Source organism: Tachypleus tridentatus, chromosome 7 (genome assembly GCF_004210375.1).
Source record: "Tachypleus tridentatus isolate NWPU-2018 chromosome 7, ASM421037v1, whole genome shotgun sequence".
Classification (NCBI taxonomy): domain Eukaryota; kingdom Metazoa; phylum Arthropoda; class Merostomata; order Xiphosura; family Limulidae; genus Tachypleus; species Tachypleus tridentatus.
The window spans coordinates 100,555,616-100,581,011 of NC_134831.1; the positions used below are offsets into that span (position 1 = coordinate 100,555,616).

At 32.1% G+C, this 25,396-nt stretch overlaps 1 protein-coding gene across 1 annotated transcript; it reads right to left on the minus strand.

Moving 5' to 3' along the window:
- Nucleotides 1-3,489: 3,489 nt before the first annotated feature.
- Nucleotides 3,490-16,377, minus strand: LOC143256294 (protein GUCD1-like). Its single transcript, XM_076513349.1, has 4 exons — nt 16,267-16,377; nt 10,446-10,494; nt 7,803-7,877; nt 3,490-6,797 (listed from the first exon to the last, which is right to left on the minus strand). The coding sequence occupies exons 1-4, from the start codon at nt 16,357-16,359 to the stop codon at nt 6,712-6,714; spliced, it is 303 nt and encodes a 100-aa protein (XP_076369464.1). The 5' UTR covers nt 16,360-16,377; the 3' UTR covers nt 3,490-6,711.
- Between the last annotated feature and the right edge of the window lie 9,019 nt (nt 16,378-25,396).

Sequence of the window (25,396 nt, forward strand, 5' to 3'; positions counted from 1 at the left end):
TTCCAGATATGATAGCTCACCACTTTCTTCTATTCAATTTTCTCCACACACCACTTTGATATTTATGATGTAATGTTTTTATTTTAGTGCAAAGCCACACAAGGGATAACTGCACTAGCCATCCCTAATTTAACACTAGAATAAAAGGCAGCTAGACATCACCCACCCACCAACAACTCTTGAACTACTCTTTTACCAATGAATAGTTGGATTGGCTGTTACATTCAAACCCATGACCTTCAGATTATGAATGGAGCTCCCTAACCACTTAGCCATGATGTAATGCAAATAAGATATACAAATTTAGCAAACAGAATAGACTATGAAAGAAATATCCAATTAGGTAAATTTCAAGTTCTGTATTAATTGTGAAGCTACTGACAATAGAAAACTATTAACTTTAATTTTGTTTCAGTTTTGTGCTAATGTTCTCTCAACTTTCTGTTACAGTGAAGCAAATGATGTGGTAGTTCTTCCACTTTTGAAGGTTAGTTGTACACATTCAGGCTAAGAAAATGTTTAGTTGTACACATTCAGGCTAAACAAATGTTTAGTTGTACACATTCAGGCTAAGAAAATGTTTAGTTGTACACATTCAGGCTAAGAAAATGTTTAGTTGTACACATTCAGGCTAAACAAATGTTTAGTTGTACACATTCAGGCTAAGAAAATGTTTAGTTGTACACATTCAGGCTAAGAAAATGTTTAGTTGTACACATTCAGGCTAAGAAAATGTTTAGTTGTACACATTCAGGCTAAACAAATGTTTAGTTGTACACATAAAACATTCAGGCTAAGCAAATGTTTTTTTTAACAAAATGAAAAAGATGGCTACTAACAAAATATTAACCTTTAGCAATAAATCTGACTTGTGATACCTAAAATGTGATCACCAAATAACCTTGAACACTAAGCCATCAAGCAAAAAAAACTACTTAAATTCTTTAATTACAATCTAGGAAAACAACCTCCGAAATCATCAGTAATTATTTAACAAAATACAAGGTTAGCTCATACCATATTTTGTAGAAATACTTATAGAATTTGTATGATTAATAACAAATACCTAACAGCAGCTTGATGAAGCAATAGGCAGAGAGTAGAAATACTTATAGAATTTGTATGATTAATAACAAATACCTAACAGCAGCTTGATGAAGCAATAGGCAGAGAGTAGAAATACTTATAGAATTTGTATGATTAATAACAAATACCTAACAGCAGCTTGATGAAGCAATAGGCAGAGACAGGAATGTATTGTTTTGAAAATTCACAACTCGTATTTTACCACTTCCTCAGTGCAGGTTTATAAAAGGTATTTTACCACTTCCTCAGTGCAGGTTTATAAAAAGGTATTTTACCACTTCCTCAGTGCAGGTTTATAAAAAGGTATTTTACCACTTCCTCAGTGCAGGTTTATAAAAAGGTATTTTACCACTTCCTCAGTGCAGGTTTATAGAAAGGATGACAGTAAATTTACACATCAACTGCTAATCTGTGTGAAAGGTTGTTATCTATGGATGCATCCTGTGTCCAATATTCACCAAAGTTGGGAAATTTCCCTAATATTTTACATGTAACCAACAAAATAAGTTTGAATCATTAGACACATCGGCTACAATGATCAATAATGTTTTATAAGGCTAGTTAGTTTTCTCAATTACTTCTGCTTACCTGGCTCTTTAATGTTTTCAAAGTATTATGGAGGAAGTAAACAGGGTTAAAACGTTGCCATCACAAATATTTATTTGTAAGCCTAACTCTGAAGCCAGCCACAAAAAAGCAGGTAAACAGAACAATTAGAAGAAAATATGTTAAGATGTTGCACTGACATTAAAAAAACATGCTTTATTTAACACAGCTTTGTGTACTAGGTTTATAATATTTATTACTACAACTGATAATTATACACATACTATGCTTCTGAAGAGACACAATTACTTTTACCCCTTTCAGCACTGAATAACAACTTTGAATGTTTGGCATGGCGCTGAATATATGTGTTTGATACTTCAACTAATTATGGTATCAGTACTAAAAGCATGCTATCTCAGTAATAACTCAACAAAAGCTCCTGAAATATTCAGTGACTGTACCCAATACTAAATATGTTAAATTAAATACATAAGAATAACAGGAATAAAGGAAGGTTGCCTGCCGTACTGAGCTTTCAGTTCAACTGCAGTTGCCAACCTCACCGAAAGGGTTAAACTAAATGGAATGGAATCAATAAACATAAAGTAATATAACTGTAAACAATAAGCATAAAGTAATATAACTGTAAACAATAAGCATAAAGTAATATAACTGTAAACAATGAACAAAGTAATATAACTGTAAACAATAAACATAAAGTAATATAACTGTAAACATTAAACAAAGTAATATAACTGTAAACATTAAAAAAAGTAATATAACTGTAAACATTAAACAAAGTAATATAACTGTAAACATTAAACAAAGTAATATAACTGTAAACAATAAACAAAGCAGTATAACTGTAAACAATAAACAAATTAGCATAACTGTAAACATTAAACAAAGTAATATAACTGTAAACAATAAAGTAATATAACTGTAAACATTAAAGTAATATAACTGTAAGCATTAAACAAAGTAATATAACTGTAAACATTAAACAAAGTAATATAACTGTAAACATTAAACAAAGTAATATAACTGTAAACATTTCAAAACTGGTTGTGATATGAACTAAAACTTCATGAAAGTGCACTAAGCACTTTCTCCAATACATTCTGGATTACTTTTAGTATTTCAAATACTCAGCACTTTATAATGCAATTACAATTAGTGGCACATGTATGTAAAACAAATAATATTTCTTTTAAAATTTCAATAAATATATATTTTTTAAAATACCCAGGACTTGTATATATAAAAAGAGACTGGTTACTAATATGAACAAGGAGTGCTTTTTATAAAACTAATGTAAAATAATAACAGAACAAAGAAATTGACTCAAACTATTTTGTCCTCTGTATCACATATTTCTGTAAATATTTAAACTGATAAACTTCCATATAAAGCAAATGCATCTTCAACTAAAATATTAAAAATGTATATTCGAGTAAGTTGTTTGTCTATTGACTGTGGACTCGTAATCGTTAATATTTTTTGACTTTTTAGCAAAAGCATAACTTGTGTGTGTGTGAAAAACTGAAATAAAATAATTTTATCCGTTTTTTTAAAATAAGGTTAATAAAAACAAGATACAATCAAACAGCATTAGTGTAAGTAATAATTATGTTTTAGTCAAAGTAGAGAAAACAACTGGTCACAAGCACATCCTAAAACGAATACTTTATTGTGTTAATATTTACAATTATTGCTTCCATGAAGAACTAATAATGGATATTCTGGGATAGGTACGGTTGATACAGCATCATAAAGAATGTTTGAATATACACAGTGAGATAGTTCAATCGTACTTTCAAAGTGACGGCAACAACAACAAACATCCCACACGTGTGCACAGTCAACAAACATTTAATTCACGAACATTTCAGAATGTACACATTCTATCTTCAGAAAGCTGTATTGAACAGGGTAAATAATTAGGTACACATATCTATAAAGTTGGGTGGGGTTGGATAGATACTATGTTAAACCTATGTTATGTTATTCAAAGTTTATAATATTAAAGTAGTCCATTAAAAGTGAAGGTAACTTGTTCCACTGATTAAGAGAAAACCACAAGTTTTCATCAACTGAGGCCACAGCTAATGAAACATTACTGACACATAAATATGACAAGATTTGTAGATACAAAAACACATCTAGTGTGTAGGTGACTTGAAGGAAGATCACAAGTGTAAGAATCTACAATATTTGAGGACGACAAGTGGTATTCTATTATAGTCCTGAGTAACAAGGATCTTAAGCGGTGTTCTATTATAGTCCTGAGTAACAAGGATCTCAAGCGGTATTCTATTATAGTCCTGAGTAACAAGGATCTCAAGCAGTATTCTATCATAGTCCTGAGTAACAAGGATCTCAAGCAGTAATCTATCATAATCCTGAGTAACAAGGATCTAGAATCTGAACAATTTGGACTCAATGACATTGTTTTTAGTTGTGGTGTGAACATGAATTGTCTAGAGTTTTCAAAAGAATATCTTATTAAAAAAGAAAATAAAACAGGCAGGTGTGACAGAGTATTCTAATCTCAGTCACAGACAACTATGACATAAGGGTCAATCAGAAGTGTACAATTCTGTAGAAAGATGTCCACATAAGTATAAAGATTGTCTTACCTGACATGACTTAAGGCATGAAACTTTTTATAAATTGAGTGTATGTATGTGTCAGTGACCTGAACACTGCTTCACACTTGTGTACCATTCAGTGCACCAAAATATTATACACACATTTTATGCTGCACTGACCTGCACCAGTTTAGCTAAAACAAATTCTTGACAAAATTGCAATGGGAAATATATTGGTTGAAACAAGTTTTTATTATTATCATGAGAGTGCAGGTTGTCTTTACCTTGTTGTCAAAATGGATAAATTTGTTCAGTGTACAAAGGAGTCAAATATTTTCATGCATGGCTGACTGATTTTGTTCTCAACACAATTTATCTACACTTGGCCAACTGATATTAATGTCACTTGTGTAAGGAAGCATATGCTGGTATAATAATATGTAGACAAACAACAATTTATAAGCATGAGGAAAAGTTTACTGAAATGGTGAAACATACTATGTGTTTTTGACAGAACGCAGGTTTTTCTTTAGGTATGATAACCGGAAACAAACAAGGTTTATATATAGTTACAAAGACAATAGAGATGAAATGTGATGGAAACCTTGTTATTAGGTGACAGGATATGAGTAGAGGTCAAGTGTATGAACAGTGAATATACATTGCCAAATATGGCTGATGTTGCTGGGGCCATTATCATGGTCTAGTGAATGATTGTTTATTTTTATTATTTCTGTAGTTTCTAAACGATATCTTTCATTTTTTTAGTTTTGGGTTGGTGTTAAGAATTTTGCCCTAAAATTTCTTGTGACCTGTTTCTTATTAATGATATGTTAAGGAAGTTAACTGGAAATCACCTCTACACATGTGACTGTGGCGTTCCTTTCACCTTATTTCATAGAGATGTGTTATTTGTTCCATGCATTTCTTTCCACCATCACATGGAAAGATACTTTTTAGAAAATATAGAAATCATAAATGTATACAATCCCTCACTAAACCATGAAAATAGCCCCAGCAACATCAGCCATTTCTGGTGAGGTCTATTCACCCTTTATACAACATCACCCATTTCTGGTGAGGTCTATTCACCCTTTATACAACATCAGCCATTTCTGGTGAGGTCTATTCACCCTTTATACAACATCAGCCATTTCTGGTGAGGTCTATTCACCCTTTATACAACATCAGCCATTTCTGGTGAGGTCTATTCACCCTTTATACAACATCAGCCATTTCTGGTGAGGTCTATTCACCCTTTATACAACATCACCCATTTCTGGTGAGGTCTATTCACCCTTTATACAACATCACCCATTTCTGGTGAGGTCTATTCACCCTTTATACAACATCAGCCATTTCTGGTGAGGTCTATTCACCCTTTATACAACATCACCCATTTCTGGTGAGGTCTATTCACCCTTTATACAACATCACCCATTTCTGGTGAGGTCTATTCACCCTTTATACAACATCACCCATTTCTGGTGAGGTCTATTCACCCTTTATACAACATCACCCATTTCTGGTGAGGTCTATTCACCCTTTATACAACATCACCCATTTCTGGTGAGGTCTATTCACCCTTTATACAACATCACCCATTTCTGGTGAGGTCTATTCACCCTTTATACAACATCACCCATTTCTGGTGAGGTCTATTCACCCTTTATACAACATCACCCATTTCTGGTGAGGTCTATTCACCCTTTATACAACATCACCCATTTCTGGTGAGGTCTATTCACCCTTTATACAACATCACCCATTTCTGGTGAGGTCTATTCACCCTTTATACAACATCACCCATTTCTGGTGAGGTCTATTCACCCTTTATACAACATCACCCATTTCTGGTGAGGTCTATTCACCCTTTATACACTTGTCCTCTACCAATACTCTTGACACCATTTCTGTATCTTTGTAAGGATATGTGAACCTTGTATTGTTTAATACTAATCATACTTAAAGAAGACAGACCAATGTTGTGTGGAAACATGTAACATTAATAAAACTTTTCCCTATGCTTAAAATCCACTATTTGTGTACCTATTATGATACTAATGTTAACATGCAACATATTTCTTGTTCAGTCTGTGACTACGTACAACTTTTCAGTATTATCTCTATAACACAGTCACATAACAATAATGTTTATTGCAAAATCATGCGAGATACTTCATTTTGTATTTAGTGTTAGTAATGATAATGGAAATAATACAATGTCATATTTCTGAAACTTTAAACCTCAATCAAAGATTAACTTTAGACAACTTCTTTGGAAGAAAACAACAGAATTTTTACTTTGGAATTTTTCTTGTGTTTTTTAACACAAATAAACTGTTATTTCTGTTTAGATATTAATTTGGTCACTGAAACACTCAGATGATAAAGTTCACTTCACTGCATTATGAGTTGAAAAGCAATCTGTAATCGAGTGCTCAAGCAGGGTTATAAAAGGGTTTAACTCTATGGCCAGCAGATGTCACTGGTAAACAAAGATAATGTCTTCATCTGTTCCAAAACTTTTTCTGGCTTTATTGAAAGCTTCGAATGAGGTTGTACATACTCCTGATAAAACAGTAAATATTTAAATAACTTAATAAACAAAAGAACATCACTTTTATTCCTACCTATTAAAAATATTAACACAGTTACAGCTTCAAGAAGTTATACAATTTAGAAGACAAAAATCTTGAAATGGTTAAACAAAAAGAAGTTCATACTGCAGCTAAAATCAATACCTATAATCTTTTTTGTATGACCATATCTTAGATCTTGTTTTCTTACAATGTTTTTTTGGAACAAAATAACCTAAATGTAAAACAGCAGAAAATGTATGCTTGATTTTGTTTAAACTTTACTTCTAATAATATGAAACTGGTTTTTTCACAGTAATTTCAATTAACTTGCATGAAATACATAATCACTAATATTGACTTGTTCTAAATCAGAGTTAGAAAAATATCCATTCAATTGTGGGAAATGGACCTTTAATTAAAAAATCAACTATACACACAAAGTTCTAAATTACTAGATAATGTATTCATTTTTGTGAGCTTATATTTTATAAAGATCACGTTTCTTTGTAATGTAAATGAGATACTACGTGAAATCTAAACCATTATTTGAAAAAAAAAATTGACGTCCACTTACAACTGGTAGACCTGTAGACCAACTGTCATGAACACTGACCTGTACTCAGGAAAGTGACATAGGATGCTAACATTCAAATTTCAACCTTCTATGTCACCACTGGGGGCTGCTATGTCTCAGTTACATGAATTGGTAATATTTAAATCAGAAATACAGGAAACAATAAAATTAAACATACCATACCTTGAGAATCTGTGGTTCCTTTTAACAATACTAAATATTATGAAATAGGTTTACCCACACACACACAAATATATACATAAAGTCCACTTCTCTTACCTTAAAAAATATAAAATCAGGCAGTTTACACAGACGACACCAACAATTTCTTTCAGTTTGAATGTAGCCAGATTTTTGATGGCTTTAATAAGTAGTACACAATAACTAACAAGTTATTTACTCCTACATCTAGAAACTTACTGTTACTATTAGCAGGATTTCTATACAGAATTTTTGACCCTTTTTGTTGAAATCCACAAACAACAATGTAATGTCCTGAAAACAAATAAAACATTTCCATTTTTTTAAACCATATTTTTTTCCAATTTAACTCGATTAACTTGAATTTTAATGGCAACAATTATATATACATAAATATACTGTCATCATTAAATGTTAAAAGATTTATACATTAATAGCAATTTCACTCTTATTTGATCCATGAAACTATAACCATCACCCTTAAAAACATTTTAGGTATTTTAAGTCTAAATGTTTTTTCAACTAATTGCTGAGACATTTAGTTCAATGACAGTTTCTGTCAATTGCAGTGAAAAAAAAAAAACATATTACAGACCTCATGTACTTTTATCCAACAAAAATTACTGAAAATAATTACAAGCCTAATTAGTAAGTAAAAATAGCCAACTGCAGCTGACTCTTGAATGTCTGGGAAAATGGAAGGGAGGGAATAATATTAAAACATTAATAATGAAAACAAATCTTACTTACATGTAGGTGATTCTTTATATATAGTGAAATTAAATAATTACATCCAAATGAAACCAAATAAGTAAACAAATCTTACTTACATGTAGGTGATTCTTTATATATAGTGAAATTAAATAATAACATTCAAATGAAGCCAAATAAGTAAACAAATCTTACTTACATGTAGGTGATTCTTTATATATAGTGAAATTAAATAATTACATCCAAATGAAGCTAAATAAGTAAACAAATCTTACTTACATGTAGGTGATTCTTTATATATAGTGAAATTAAATAATTACATCCAAATGAAGCCAAATAAGTAAACAAATCTTACTTACATGTAGGTGATTCTTTATGTATAGTGAAATTAAATAATTACATCCAAATGAAGCCAAATAAGTAAACAAATCTTACTTACATGTAGGTGATTCTTTATATATAGTGAAATTAAATAATTACATCCAAATGAAGCCAAATAAGTAAACAAATCTTACTTACATGAAGGTGATTCTTTATATAAAGTGAAAGTAAATAATTACATCCAAATAAAGCCAAATAAGTAAACAAATCTTACTTACATGAAGGTGATTCTTTATATATAATGAAATTAAATAATTACTTCCAAATAAAGCTAAATAAGTAAACAAATCTACTTGCATGTCGGTGATTCTTTATGTATAGTGAAATTAAATAATTACATTCCAATGAAGCCAAACAAGTAAACAAAATAATGAGGAAGGACTGGGTTTAAAACAGCAAATTCAAACCGCTGATTAATTATATTATATCAATAAAAGTTTAAGCCGTAAACAAAACACATTAAAATTAAACAAAATATGCTGCGCATTTTTGAGAAAAGATCCTAGAGTGGAAGCAACAACATGGGATTATTAAATGCTTCCTAGGTTTTGGAGGTGACTGTCGATTAGAACCCACATTGTGGTGGGGATACACTGTCTGTCGGTTTTAACCTCCAATTCTCCAATCTTATGTGAGACTAGTGAATTGGAGGTTAAAACTGATAGATGGTGTATGCCCACTGCAATGTGAGTACTACTTCCACAGTCACCTCCAAACTTAGGATACATTTTATAATCCCACATTGTAGCTTGTATCCAAGGGTCTTTTTTTAAAAATATGCAGTGTAATTTTGTTCAGTTTTAATGTGTTTTGTTTATGGCTTAAAAATTTATGGTTATAACATATGTATATATATATATATGTAAATTGTGAAATGGATTTTTACATAACACATTAAAAAATTATGCATGATATAAACCTTATGGGCATAAGTACAATAATTACAAATAAGAATTTAAAGTCTTCTGCTTTAATTGTTTTTTTTAATCACAGAAATCAGCTGCAACTGATTTTGCTGTCAAACCTAGTGTTGTCTTTTCATTAGTGTAGGTTTTGTTTACATTTGTTATCTATAATCAATGAATACATTAAAAGAAAATATAACCAAATCAAATAACCTGCCTACAGATAACTGAGAGCCAACTGCACATAAATATTAAAGAGCCTTCAGTTTCAACTTATTTCATTAAACAACTGCATGATCCATTCCATGAGATAAAATGAAATTCAGTTTCCTTAAACATTTGCCCAGATACCTTTCTCTGTTAATCTTGTGGTTCCATCACAGTCAGCAATCAAATTTCATCTGTAATGTAAGTTCTCTTAAATTATCTTCAAAGAAACCACATTGAATTAAACTCTTTGGTGGCAGTCATTGAACAGTTTGCAAGTGTTTAATTACAGACCTTAAGATTTCACTAAATGCTAGAAATTTTACCCAGATTTTAATCCATAAGTGATCTTTTCCATTTCATAATTACAAACAAAGCTTAAACATAATAAACCAAATCTTTCTTCTCTGTGATAAAATTGGGTTTATGTTTGTTAAAATACAGTAATTTCAGGACTACTGAACTTACTGTTCTACAGATAATTAAAACTACAGTGGCCTTAAGAAATTCTTGAAAATCAACTCGTAAGAATAAGAAATATTAAAAATATCTGTGTCCCTTCATAAAATATGACAAATTTACTGTTACATTAACTGGCAGCCTGCAAGAGAGTACACATGGTGTTTTGATAACGATGATAGATGTTGCTTTTCCTCACCTTGATAGGATGGCAACAACTGGCAACAAATAAGCCACTCTCTCCAACACTGTTAAAAACATAATTTTTTTAATTTTTATTTATATATATATATATATATATTTTTTTTAACTATATATTCTGTTAAAGGAATATAGCTTACAAAAACAAAACTATCTTAAATGTAAGCATGAAAAACCAAAAAGTAAAATAATAATCATAAGTTTGCACGAACGTTCATACTGTAGCCATCCAACTCACCTAAGTATCAAAATAGTCCAATCTGAGATGACCAACACCTTTAAGGTGTCAAAAATACACCCACATGTCAAATTTCAAAATTAAAGTAAAAATTATTATTTTAACAATTATTCAACACTACATCACAACAGTAATTTTGTAAAGTTTAGTTAATGTAATTCATAAAGAAAAATGATACAATTGCTTAAACTTGTATATTTACAAACAGTTTTGCCTATAAACAAACCCCTTAATTTCTACCCATCCCAGTGTATATTTGCTAAAAAAACTTATATTTTATTAATATAATTCTCAAGGGTTTATTTTATTCAGTGTTGTTTCTATTTCTTTGGTATTATTAACACTGCATCTCATTCACTCTCCTTTTATAACCTTGCAAAATGTGGTCGAGAAACACCATTAATGAATATAGCTACAGGTGTAGTTTAAACAACATTTATATCATTATTGAGTGAGAAGTTGTGGTTTTGGAAGGAGATTACTGTATTTGGTTCCTGCAGAAAAGAAAAATTAAATTGGGTGGGAAAGTCAAACGATTCAGGAACAGATGACAGATCTGAGTGGGAAGGTAAAAAGATTGAGGAACAGATGATATATGTGAGTGGGAAGGTAAAAAGATTGAGGAACAGATGACAGATGTGAGTGGAAAGGTCGATAGATTGATGAACAGATGACAGATGTGAGTGGGAAGGTAAAAATATTCAGAAACAGATGATATATCTGAGTGGGAAGGTCAAAAGATTGAGGAACAGATGACAGATCTGAGTGAGAAGGTGAAAAGATTGAGGAACAGATGACAGATGTGAGTGGGAAGGTAAAAAGATTCAGAAACAGATGATATATCTGAGTGGGAAGGTCAAAAGATTCAGGAACAGATGACAGATCTGAGTGGGAAGGTCAAAAGATTCAGGAACAGATGACAGATCTGAGTGGGAAGGTCAAAAGATTCAGGAACAGATGACAGATCTGAGTGGGAAGGTCAAATGATTCAGGAACAGATGACAGATCTGAGTGGGAAGGTCAAAAGATTCAGGAACAGATGCCAGATCTGAGTGGGATCAGTGATGTCGAGAAAACCCACTTGTAGAGAAATATATATGTAAAAACTGCTCGTTTGGGTTGAGAAATTTTTTTTTTACGTAGAGGAGTGAACAACTTTTCGACCTTCTTCGGTCATCGTCAGGTTCACAAAGAAAGAAAGAGGTAACTGACCGGAAGCTGACCACATGTTTGAAAGGGGTTGTGTAACTGAGTGTCAGAATGTAGAGGGAGAGCTTAGATGTTTGAATATACAATTTTATATCATTTATTTTTATTATTTATATTATTTTTTAATATAGGTATAAAGGTGTTCCTCTGTATTGGTTTATTTTGGGCATAAGTTGTTGTATAAATAAGGCTTCTTTAATTTTGCATTTGTTTATGTTTGTTTCTTTATTTAGTATTTGAGTGTTTTCTATGGTTATGTTGTGTTTATTTGACTTGCAGTGTTTGAAAACGTGTGAAGGTGACTTTTTATGTTCTTTGAATCTGGTTTCCATTTCTCTACTTGTTTCTGCAATATAGAAGTCGTGGCAGTTATCACATTGTATTTTATAAATAATGTTGGTGTGGTGTTTGTCAGTGTAGTTTTTACGTAGTATAGACCTCAGTTTGGTGCCTGGTTTTTGAATAAATTTGGTATTAACTGGAATGTCATATTTTGTTACTAGTTTTTGCCAAATTTTGGTTATTTGTCTGCTTATGTCAGGAATATATGGTATGCAGCAGTATATGGTTTCATGATTTTTTTGATTCGTGAGATATATTTACTTTTGTTGGTTGATTTTGCTTTCTGTCTAGGTGTGTGCGTATGTCTTCTATGGTTTGTGGAGGAAACTTATTGATGTTGATGAAGTATTGTTTTATTTTGTCTAATTCATCGTTAATTTTATCTGGTGAGCATAGTTTTATGGCTGTGTTTATTTGGTTTCGTAGTATGTTGAGTTTTTGTTTTGTTTCATGTGCTGAGTCCCAAAAAATGTATAGTCCAGTAAGGGTGATTTTTCGGTGGATTTCTGTTTTAAATTGTGTATCAGTTCTTGTAATTTTGATGTTGAAAAATGATATTTGATTGCTTTCTTCCTGTTCACATGTGAAGTTGATGTTGGGATGTATAGAGTTAATGTGATTGAAAAAATTAAGTATGTGTTCTGTAGATGTGAATCCCGCAATCGTGTTGTCTACATATCTGTACCAGTATAGTGGTGGATATAATGTTGTGTTAACTGCTTGTGTTTCAACTTGTGTCAAAAAAATTTTAAAAAACCTCATCAAATAACAGTACATAACGTAGAACTACAACAAACTAAACTCATCAAATAACAGTACATTACGTAGAACTAGAACAAACTAACCTCATCAAATAACAGTACATTACGTAGAACTAGAACAAACTAAACTCATCAAATAACAGTACATTACGTAGAACTAGAACAAACTAACCTCAACAAATAACAGTACATTACGTAGAACTACAATAAACAAACCTCATCAAATAACAGTACATTACATACAACTAGAACAAACTAACCTCATCAAATAACAGTACATTACATAGAACTACAACAAACTAATCTCATCAAATAACAGTACATTACATACAACTAGAACAAACTAACCTCATCAAATAACAGTACACTACGTAGAACTACAACAAACTAAAATATGTTTATTTTGTACTTTACATTCTAGATACAACTAAGCAACCTTTTTCCTTTTTTTTCAGTTTACACAAATGACAGCATGTCAATAAAACTCATTCCAGATGCTTATTTATTTTCCAGAAATTTTATTTATCCTGTACAAAATTCCATGTTAATTGGATAGTTTGAGATTCTGGAGAATATTTTGAAGTTGAATACAATTAATTCTGAGATAAATAACAATATGTTAGAGGGAAAATATGTATTCCATTAGTAGGACACTAAGATTCTGAAATTATTTAATAAACTTTTTAATTTACAGACTAAGTATGTGGAATTTGCTGTTAGCTGTGTTTGATTTCAAAACAAAACAAACTCCATAATTATGAAAACACACACAGTGTAGAAATAACACATATTAATACACTAAACAAAACTAACTCCTTAATTATGAAAACACACACAGTGTAAAAATCAAACATATTAATACACTGAACAAAACGAACTGTGTAATTATGAAAACACACACAGTGTAGAAATCAAACATATTAATACACTAAACAAAATGAACTCTGTAATTATGAAAACACACACAGTGTAGAAATCAAACATATTAATACACTGAATAAAATGAGCTCCATAATTATGAAAACACACACAGTGTAGAAATCAAACATATTAATACACTAAACAAAACGAACTCTGTAATTATGAAAACACACACAGTGTAGAAATAAAACATATTAATACACTAAACAAAACGAACTCTGTAATTATGAAAACACACACAGTGTAGAAATCAAACATATTAATACACTAAACAAAACGAACTCTGTAATTATGAAAACACACACAGTGTAGAAATCAAACATATTAATACACTAAACAAAACGAACTCTGTAATTACGAAAACACACACAGTGTAGAAATCAAACATATTAATACACTAAACAAAATGAACTCCATAATTATGAAAACACACACAGTGTAGAAATAAAACATATTGATACACTAAACAAAACGAACTCTGTAATTATGAAAACACACACAGTGTAGAAATCAAACATATTAATACACTAAACAAAACGAACTGTGTAATTATGAAAACACACACAGTGTAGAAATCAAACATATTAATACACTAAACAAAACGAACTGTGTAATTATGAAAACACACACAGTGTAGAAATAACACATATTAATACACTAAACAAAACGAACTGTGTAATTATGAAAACACACACAGTGTAGAAATCAAACATATTAATACACTAAACAAAATGAACTCCATAATTATGAAAACACACACAGAGTAGAAATAAAACATATTAATACACTGAACAAAACGAACTCTGTAATTATGAAAACACACACAGTGTAGAAATCAAACATATTAATACACTAAACAAAACGAACTGTGTAATTATGAAAACACACACAGTGTAGAAATCAAACATATTAATACACTAAACAAAACGAACTGTGTAATTATGAAAACACACACAGTGTAGAAATCAAACATATTAATACACTAAACAAAACGAACTCTGTAATTATGAAAACACACACAGTGTAGAAATCAAACATATTAATACACTAAACAAAATGAACTCCATAATTATGAAAACACACACAGTGTAGAAATAAAACATATTAATACACTGAACAAAACGAACTCTGTAATTATGAAAACACACACAGTGTAGAAATCAAACATGTTAATACACTAAACAAAATGAACTCCATAATTATGAAAACACACACAGTGTAGAAATAAAACATTAATACACTGAACAAAACGAACTCTGTAATTATGAAAACACACACAGTGTAGAAATCAAACATATTAATACACTAAACAAAACGAACACTGTAATTATGAAAACACACACAGTGTAGAAATAAAACATATTAATACACTAAACAAAACAAACTCTGTAATTATGAAAACACACAGTGTAGAAATAAAACATATTGATACACTAAACAAAACGAACTCTGTAATTATGAAAACACACACAGTGTAGAAATAAAACATATTAATACACTAAACAAAACGAACTCCATAATTATGAAAACACACACAGTGTAGAAATAAAACATATTAATACACTAAACAAAACGAACTCTGTAATTATGAAAACACACACAGTGTAGAAATAAAACATATTAATACACTAAACAAAACGAACTCCATAATTATGAAAACACACACAGTGTAGAAATCAAACATATTAATACACTGAACAAAATGAACTCCATAATTATGAAAACACACACAGTGTGGAAATCAAACATATTAATACACTGAACAAAACGAACTCTGTAATTATGAAAACACACACAGTGTAGAAATAAAACATATTAATACACTAAACAAAATGAACTCCATAATTATGAAAACACACACAGTGTAGATATCAAACATATTAATACACTAAACAAAATGAACTCCATAATTATGAAAACACACACAGTGTAGAAATCAAACATATTAATACACTAAACAAAATGAACTCCATAATTATGAAAACACACACAGTGTAGAAATCAAACATATTAATACACTAAACAAAACGAACTCTGTAATTATGAAAACACACACAGTGTAGAAATAAAACATATTAATACACTAAACAAAATGAACTCCATAATTATGAAAACACACACAGTGTAGAAATCAAACATATTAATACACTAAACAAAATGAACTCCATAATTATGAAAACACACACAGTGTAGAAATCAAACATATTAATACATTAAAATCAAACAAACCCTGGAATCACATGATAACTGTTATTTAAGTAAATGAGTAAAACAGTGGTAAAAAACTGATAAATGTAGTTTTATTTTTTAAACAAATATCACAACAGTTTTAAACAACAGTTACACACCTTTGAAGATGCACAAACATCACAGGCTAATTCATTGGCATTGACTAAGACAATAGCTGGAAATCCATTCCTAAGATGATCTAAAATTTCCATAATATCCACTGACCTGAAAAATTCAAAGATCATATGTAAATATTAACGAAATTACAAAGAAAAGCATTTGCAGATCAGCACAAAGTATTCCAATACCATTCAGCAAATGACAAGATAATTCTAAAGCTACAGTTAAATAAGAAAGTTATATCTCAGTAATGATGAGAAAACCCATTTGTAAAAAAAATATATATGTAAAAAAAGCTGGTGTGGGTTGAGAAAATTTGTTTTATGTAGAGTTCCTCTACAGATATTTTTGCACATAAATAGAGTTATATCTGTTCAATATTTAAAAGCGAGGATTATAAAATGTTTTCAAAACTTCACTGATGGCTGGAGTACTATGTGATCACAATTTCCAAAGAGCTATATTTGTTCAAAACTTCACTGATGGCTGGAGTACTATGTCATCACAATTTCCAAAGAGCTATATTTGAACAAAACTTCACTGATGGCTGGAGTACTGTGTGATCACAATTTCCAAGGAGCTGTATTTGTACAAAACTTCACTGATGGCTGGAGTACTGTGTGATCACAATTTCCAAAGAGCTATATTTGTACAAAACTTCACTGATGGCTGGAGTACTATGTGATCACAATTTCCAAAGAGCTATATTTGTACAAAACTTCACTGATGGCTGGAGTACTGTGTGATCACAATATCCAAAGAGCTGTATTTGCACAAAACTTCACTGATGGCTGGAGTACTATGTGATCACAATTTCCAAAGAGCTATATTTGTACAAAACTTCACTGATGACTGGAGTACTATGTGACAACAATTTCCAAAGAGCTATATTTGTACAAAATTTCACTGATGGCTGGAGTACTATGTGATCACAATTTCCAAAGAGCTATATTTGTTCAAAACTTCACTGATGGCTGGAGTACAATGTCATCACAATTTCCAAAAAGCTACATTTGTTCAAAACTTCACTGATGACCGGAGTACTACGTGATCACAATTTCCAAAGAGCTATATTTGTTCAAAACTTCACTGATGGCTGGAGTACTACGTGATCACAATTTCCAAAGAGCTATATTTGTTCAAAACTTCACTGATGGCTGGAGTACAATGTCATCACAATTTCCAAAGAGCTATATTTGTAGAAAACATCACTGATGGCTGGAGTACAATGTGATCACAATTTCCAAAGAGCTATATTTGTTCAAAACTTCACTGATGGCTGGAGTACTGTGTGATCACAATTTCCAAAGAGCTGTATTTGTTCAAAACTTCACTGATGGCTGGAATACTATGTCATCACAATTTCCAAAGAACGATATTGGTACAAAACTTCACTGATGGCTGGAATACTATGTGATAACAATTTCCAAAGAGCTATATTTGTACAAAACTTCACTGATGGCTGGAGTACTATGTGATAACAATTTCCAAAAAGCTACATTTGTTCAAAACTTCATTGATGGCTGGAATACTATGTGATAACAATTTCCAAAGAGCTATATTTGTACAAAACTTCACTGATGGCTCGAGTGCTACGTGATCACAATTTCCAAAGAGCTATATTTGTACAAAACTTCACTGATGGCTAGAGTACTATGTGATCACAATTTCCAAAGAGCTATATTTGTTCAAAACTTCACTGATGGCTGGAATACTATGTCATCACAATTTCCAAAGAGCTATATTTGTACAAAACTTCACTGATGGCTGGAGTACCATGTAATAACAATTTTCAAAGAGCTATATTTGTTCAAAACATTATTGATGGCTGGAATACTATGTCATCACAATTTCCAAAGAGCTATATTTGTACAAAACTTCACTGATGGCTGGAGTACCATGTAATAACAATTTTCAAAGAGCTATATTTGTTCAAAACTTCCCTGATGGCTGGAGAACTATGTGATAACAATTTCCAAAGAGCTATATTTGTTCAAAACATTATTGATGGCTGGAGTACAATGTGATCACAATTTCCAAGCAGCTATATTTGTAGAAAACTTCACTGATGACCGGAGTACAATGTGATCACAATTTCCAAGGAGCAATATTTGTTCAAAACTTCACTGATGGCTGGAGTACTATGTGATAACAATTTCCAAAGAGCTATATTTGTTCAAAACATTACTGATGGCTGGAGTACAATGTGATCACAATTTCCAAAGAGCTATATTTGTACAAAACTTCACTGATGGCTGGAGTACTTTGTCATCACAATTTCCAAAGAGCTATATTTGTTCAAAATTTCAGTGATGGCTGGAGTACTATGTAATAACAATTTCCAAAGAGCTATATTTGTACAAAACTTCACTGATGGCTGGAGTACAATGTGATCACAATTTCCAAGGAGCTGTATTTGTACAAAACGTCACTGATGGCTGGAGCACTATGTGATCACAATTTCCAAGGAGCTGTATTTGTACAAAACTTCACTGATGGCTAGAGTACTATGTGATCACAATTTCCAAAGAGCTATATTTGTTAAAACCTTCACTGATGGCTGGAGTACAATGTCATCACAATTTCCAAAGAGCTATATTTGTACAAAACTTCCCTGTTGGCTGGAGTACAATGTGACCACAATTTCAAAGGAGCTATATTTGTAGAAAACTTCACTGATGGCTGGAGTAAAATGTGATCACAATTTTCAAAGAGCTATATTTGTTCAAAACATTTCTGATGGCTGAAGTACAATGTGATCACAATTTCCAAAGAGCTATATTTGTACAAAACTTCACTGATGGCTGCAGTACTATGTGATAACAATTTCCAAAGAGCTATATTTGTACAAAACTTTACTGATGGCTGCAGTACTATGTGATAACAATTTCCAAAGAGCTATATTTGTACAAAACTTCACTGATGGCTGGAGTACTATGTGATACCAATTTCCAAAGAGCTATATTTGTAGAAAACTTCACTGATGGCTGCAGTACTATGTGATCACAATTTCCAAAGAGCTATATTTGTAGAAAACATCACTGATGGCTGGAGTACTATATAATAACAATTTCCAAAGAGCTATATTTATACAAAATTTCACTGATGGCTGGAACACAATGTGATCACAATTTCCAAGGAGCTATATTTGTACAAATCTTCACTGATCCCTGGAGTACTATGTGATCACAATTTCCAAAGAGCTATATTTGTTCAAAACTTCACAGATGGCTGGAGTACTGTGTGATCACAATTTCCAAAAAGCTATATTTGTACAAAACTTCACTGATGGCTGGAGTACTATGTCATCACAAGTTCCAAAGAGCTATATTTCTACAAAACTTCACTGATGGCTGGAATACTATGTCATCACAATTTCCAAAGAGCTATATTTGTACAAAACTTCACTGATGGCTAGAGTACTATGTAATAACAATTTCCAAAGAGCTATATTTGTACAAAACTTCACTGATGGCTGGAGTACAATGTGATCACAATTTCCAAGGAGCTGTATTTGTACAAAACGTCACTGATGGCTGGAGCACTATGTAATCACAATTTCCAAAGAGCTGTATTTGTTAAAACCTTCACTGATGGCTGGAGTACAATGTGATCACAATTTCCAAGGAGCTATATTTGTACAAAACTTCACTGATGGCTGGAGTACAGTGTCATCACAATTTCCAAAGAGCTATATTTGTTCAAAACTTCACTGATGGCTGGAGTACTGTGAGATCACAATTTCCAAAGAGCTGCATTTGTTCAAAACTTCACTGATGGCTGGAATACTATGTCATCACAATTTCCAAAGAGCTATATTGGTACAAAACTTCACTGATGGCTGCAGTACTATGTGATAACAATTTCCAAAGAGCTATATTTGTACAAAACTTCACTGATGGCTGGAGTACTATGTGATAACAATTTCCAAAGAGCTATATTTGTACAAAACTTCACTGATGGCTCGAGTGCTACGTGATCACAATTTCCAAAGAGCTATATTTGTAGAAAACTTCACTGATGGCTAGAGTACTATGTGATCACAATTTCCAAAGAGCTATATTTGTTCAAAACTTCACTGATGGCTGGAATACTATGTCATCACAATTTCCAAAGAGCTATATTTGTACAAAACTTCACTGATGGCTCGAGTCCTACGTGATCACAATTTCCAAAGAGCTATATTTGTACAAAACTTCACTGATGGCTAGAGTACTATGTGATCACAATTTCCAAAGAGCTATATTTGTTCAAAACTTCACTGATGGCTGGAATACTATGTCATCACAATTTCCAAAGAGCTATATTTGTACAAAACTTCACTGATGGCTGGAGTACCATGTAATAACAATTTTCAAAGAGCTATATTTGTTCAAAACATTATTGATGGCTGGAATACTATGTCATCACAATTTCCAAAGAGCTATATTTGTACAAAACTTCACTGATGGCTGGAGTACCATGTAATAACAATTTTCAAAGAGCTATATTTGTTCAAAACTTCCCTGATGGCTGGAGTACTATGTGATAACAATTTCCAAAGAGCTATATTTGTTCAAAACATTATTGATGGCTGGAGTACAATGTGATCACAATTTCCAAGGAGCTATATTTGTAGAAAACTTCACTGATGACCGGAGTACAATGTGATCACAATTTCCAAGGAGCAATATTTGTTCAAAACTTCACTGATGGCTGGAGTACTATGTGATAACAATTTCCAAAGAGCTATATTTGTTCAAAACATTACTGATGGCTGGAGTACAATGTGATCACAATTTCCAAAGAGCTATATTTGTACAAAACTTCACTGATGGCTGGAGTACTTTGTAATCACAATATCCAAATAGCTATATTTGTTCAAAATTTCAGTGATGGCTGGAGTACTATGTAATAACAATTTCCAAAGAGCTATATTTGTACAAAACTTCACTGATGACCGGAGTACAATGTGATCACAATTTCCAAGGAGCAATATTTGTTCAAAACTTCACTGATGGCTGGAGTATAATGTGATCACAATATTCAAAGAGCTATATTTTATCAAAACTTCCCTGATGACTGGAGTACTATGTGATAACAATTTCCAAAGAACTACATTTGTTCAAAACATCACTGATGGCTGGAGTACAATGTCATCACAATTTCCAAAGACCTATATTTGTACAAAACTTCACTGATGACTGGAGTACAATGTGATCACAATTGCCAAAGAGCTATATTTGTACAAAACTTCACTGATGACTGGAGTACAATGTGATCACAATCGCCAAAGACTATATTTGTACAAAACTTCACTGAGGGCTGGGGTACTATGTCATCACAATTTCCAAAGAGCTATATTTGTACAAAACTTCACTGATGGCTGGAGTACTATGTCATCACAATTTCCAAAGAGCTATATTTGTGCAAAACTTCACTGATCTCTGGAGTACTATGTGATCACAATTTCCAAAGAGCTATATTTGTACAAAAATTCACTGATGGCTGAAGTACTATATGATATCAATTTCGAAAGAGCTATATTTCTACAAAACTTCACTGATGGCTGGAGTACCATGTGATAACAATTTCCAAAGAGCTATATTTGTACAAAACATCACTGATGGCTGGAGTACAATGTGATAACAATTTCCAAAAAGCTATATTTGTACAAAACTTCACTGATGGCTGGAGTACTATGTCATCACAAATTCCAAAGAGCTATATTTGTACAAAACTTCACTGATGGCTGGAGTACTATGTGATAACAATTTCCAAAAAGCTACATTTGTTCAAAACTTCATTGATGGCTGGAATACTATGTGATAACAATTTCCAAAGAGCTATATTTGTACAAAACTTCACTGATAATTGGAGTACTATGTGATAACAATTTCCAAAGAGCTATATTTGTAAAAATTTTACTGATGGCTGGAGTACCATGTGATAACAATTTCCAAAGAGCTATATTTGTACGAAACTTCACTGATAGCTGGAGTACTATGTCATGACAAATTCCAAAGAGCTATATTTGTACAAAACTTTACTGATGGCTGGAGTACTATGTGATAACAATTTCCAAAAAGCTACATTTGTTCAAAACTTCATTGATGGCTGGAGTACTATGTGATAACAATTTCCAAAGAGCTATATTTGTACAAAAATTCACTGATGGCTGAAGTACTATATGATACCAATTTCGAAAGAGCTATATTTGTACAAAACTTCACTGATGATTGGAGTACTGTGTGATAACAATTTCCAAGGAGCTGTATTTGTACAAAACGTCACTGATGGCTGGAGCACTATGTGATCACAATTTCCAAGGAGCTGTATTTGTACAAAACTTCATTGATGGCTAGAGTACTATGTGATCACAATTTCCAAAGAGCTATATTTGTTAAAACCTTCACTGATGGCTGGAGTACAATGTCATCACAATTTCCAAAGAGCTATATTTGTACAAAACTTCACTGTTGGCTGGAGTACAATGTGATCACAATTTCCAAGGAGCTATATTTGTAGAAAACTTCACTGATGGCTGGAGTAAAATGTGATCACAATTTTCAAAGAGCTATATTTGTTCAAAACATTTCTGATGGCTGAAGTACAATGTGATCACAATTTCCAAAGAGCTATATTTGTACAAAACTTCACTGATGGCTGCAGTACTATGTGATAACAATTTCCAAAGAGCTATATTTGTACAAAACTTTACTGATGGCTGCAGTACTATGTGATAACAATTTCCAAACAGCTATATTTGTAGAAAACTTCACTGATGGCTGCAGTACTATGTGATCACAATTTCCAAAGAGCTATATTTGTACAAAACATCACTGATGGCTGGAACACAATGTGATCACAATTTCAAAGAGCTATATTTGTACAAATCTTCACTGATCCCTGGAGTACTATGTGATCACAATTTCCAAAGAGCTATATTTGTTCAAAACTTCACTGATGGCTGGAGTACTGTGTGATCACAATTTCCAAAAAGCTATATTTGTACAAAACTTCACTGATGGCTGGAGTACTATGTCATCACAAGTTCCAAAGAGCTATATTTCTACAAAACTTCACTGATGGCTGGAATACTATGTAATCACAATTTCCAAAGAGCTGTATTTGTTAAAACCTTCACTGATGGCTGGAGTACAATGTGATCACAATTTCCAAGGAGCTATATTTGTACAAAACTTCACTGATGGCTGGAGTACAGTGTCATCACAATTTCCAAAGAGCTATATTTGTACAAAACTTCACTGATCTCTGGAGTACTATGTGATAACAATTTCCAAAGAGCTATGTTTGTACAAAACTTCACTGATGGCTGCAGTACTATGTGATAACAATTTCCAAAGAGCTATATTTGTTAAAACCTTCACTGATGGCTGGAGTACAATGTCATCACAATTTCCAAAGAGCTATATTTGTACAAAACTTCACTGATGGCTAGAGTACAGTGTCATCACAATTTCCAAAGAGCTATATTTGTACAAAACTTCATTGATGGCTGGAGTACTATGTGATCACAATTTCCAAAGGGCTATATTTGTACAAAACATCACTGATGGCTGGAGTACTATATAATAACAATTTCCAAAAAGCTATAATTGTACAAATCTTCACTGATGGCTGGAGTACAATGTGATCACAATTTCGAAGGAGCTATATTTGTACAAATCTTCACTGATGGCTGGAGTACTATGTGATAACAATTTCCAAAAAGATACATTTGTTCAAAACTTCATTGATGGCTGGAGTACTATGTGATAACAATTTCCAAAGAGCTATATTTGTACAAAACTTCATTGATGGCTGGAGTACTATGTGATAACAATTTCCAAAGAGCTATATTTGTACAAAACTTCATTGATGACTGGAGTACTATGTGATAACAATTTCCAAAGAGCTATATTTGTACAAAACTTCACTGATGGCCGGAGTAGTATGTGATAACAATTTCCAAAGAGCTATATTTGTACAAAACTTCACTGATGGCTGGAGTTGTATGTCATCACAAATTGCAAAGAGCTATATTTGTACAAAACTTCACTGATGGCTGGAGTACTATGTGATAACAATTTACAAAGAGCTATATTTGTACAAAACTTCACTGATGGCTGGAGTACAATGTGATCACAATTTCCAAAGAGCTATATTTGTTCAAAACTTCACTGATGGCTGGAATACTATGTCATCACAATTTCCAAAGAGCTATATTGGTACAAAACTTCACTGATGGCTGGAGTACTATGTGATAACAATTTTGAAAGAGCTATATTCGTACAAAACTTCAGTGATGGCTGGAGTACTATGTGATAACAATTTTGAAAGAGCTATATTTGTACAAAACTTCACTGATGGCTGGAGTACTATGTGATAACAATTTCAAAGAGCTATATTTGTTCAAAACTTCACTGATGGCTGAGTACTATGTCATCACAATTTCCAAAAAGCTATATTTGTTCAAAACTTCATTGATGGCTGAGTACTATGTGATCACAATTTCCAAAGAGCTATATTTGTTCAAAACTTCACTGATGGCTGAGTACAATGTCATCACAATTTCCAAAGAGCTATATTTGTTCAAAATATCACTGATGGCTGGAGTACTATGTGATCATAAAGATCTATATTTGTACAACAATTCACTGATGGCTGGAGTACTATGTGATCACAAAGAGCTATATTTGTACAAAACTTCACTGATGGCTAAAGTACTATGTCATCACAATTTCCAAGAGCTATATTTGTAGAAAACTTCACTGATGGCTGGAGTACTATGTCATCACAATTTCCAAGAGCTATATTTGTAGAAAACTTCACTGATGGCTGGAGTACTATGTCATCACAATTTCCAAAGAGCTATATTTGTACAAAACTTCACTGATGGCTGGAGTACTATGTCATCACAATTTCCAAAGAGCTATATTTGTTCAAAACTTCACTGATGGCTGAGTACGATGTGATAACAATTTCCAAAGAGCTATATTTGTACAAAACTTCACTGATGACTGGAGTACTATGTGATAACAATTTCAAAGAGCTATATTTGTACAAAATTTCACTGATGGCTGAGTACCATGTGATAACAATTTCCAAAGAGCTATATTTGTACAAAACTTCACTGATGGCTGGAGT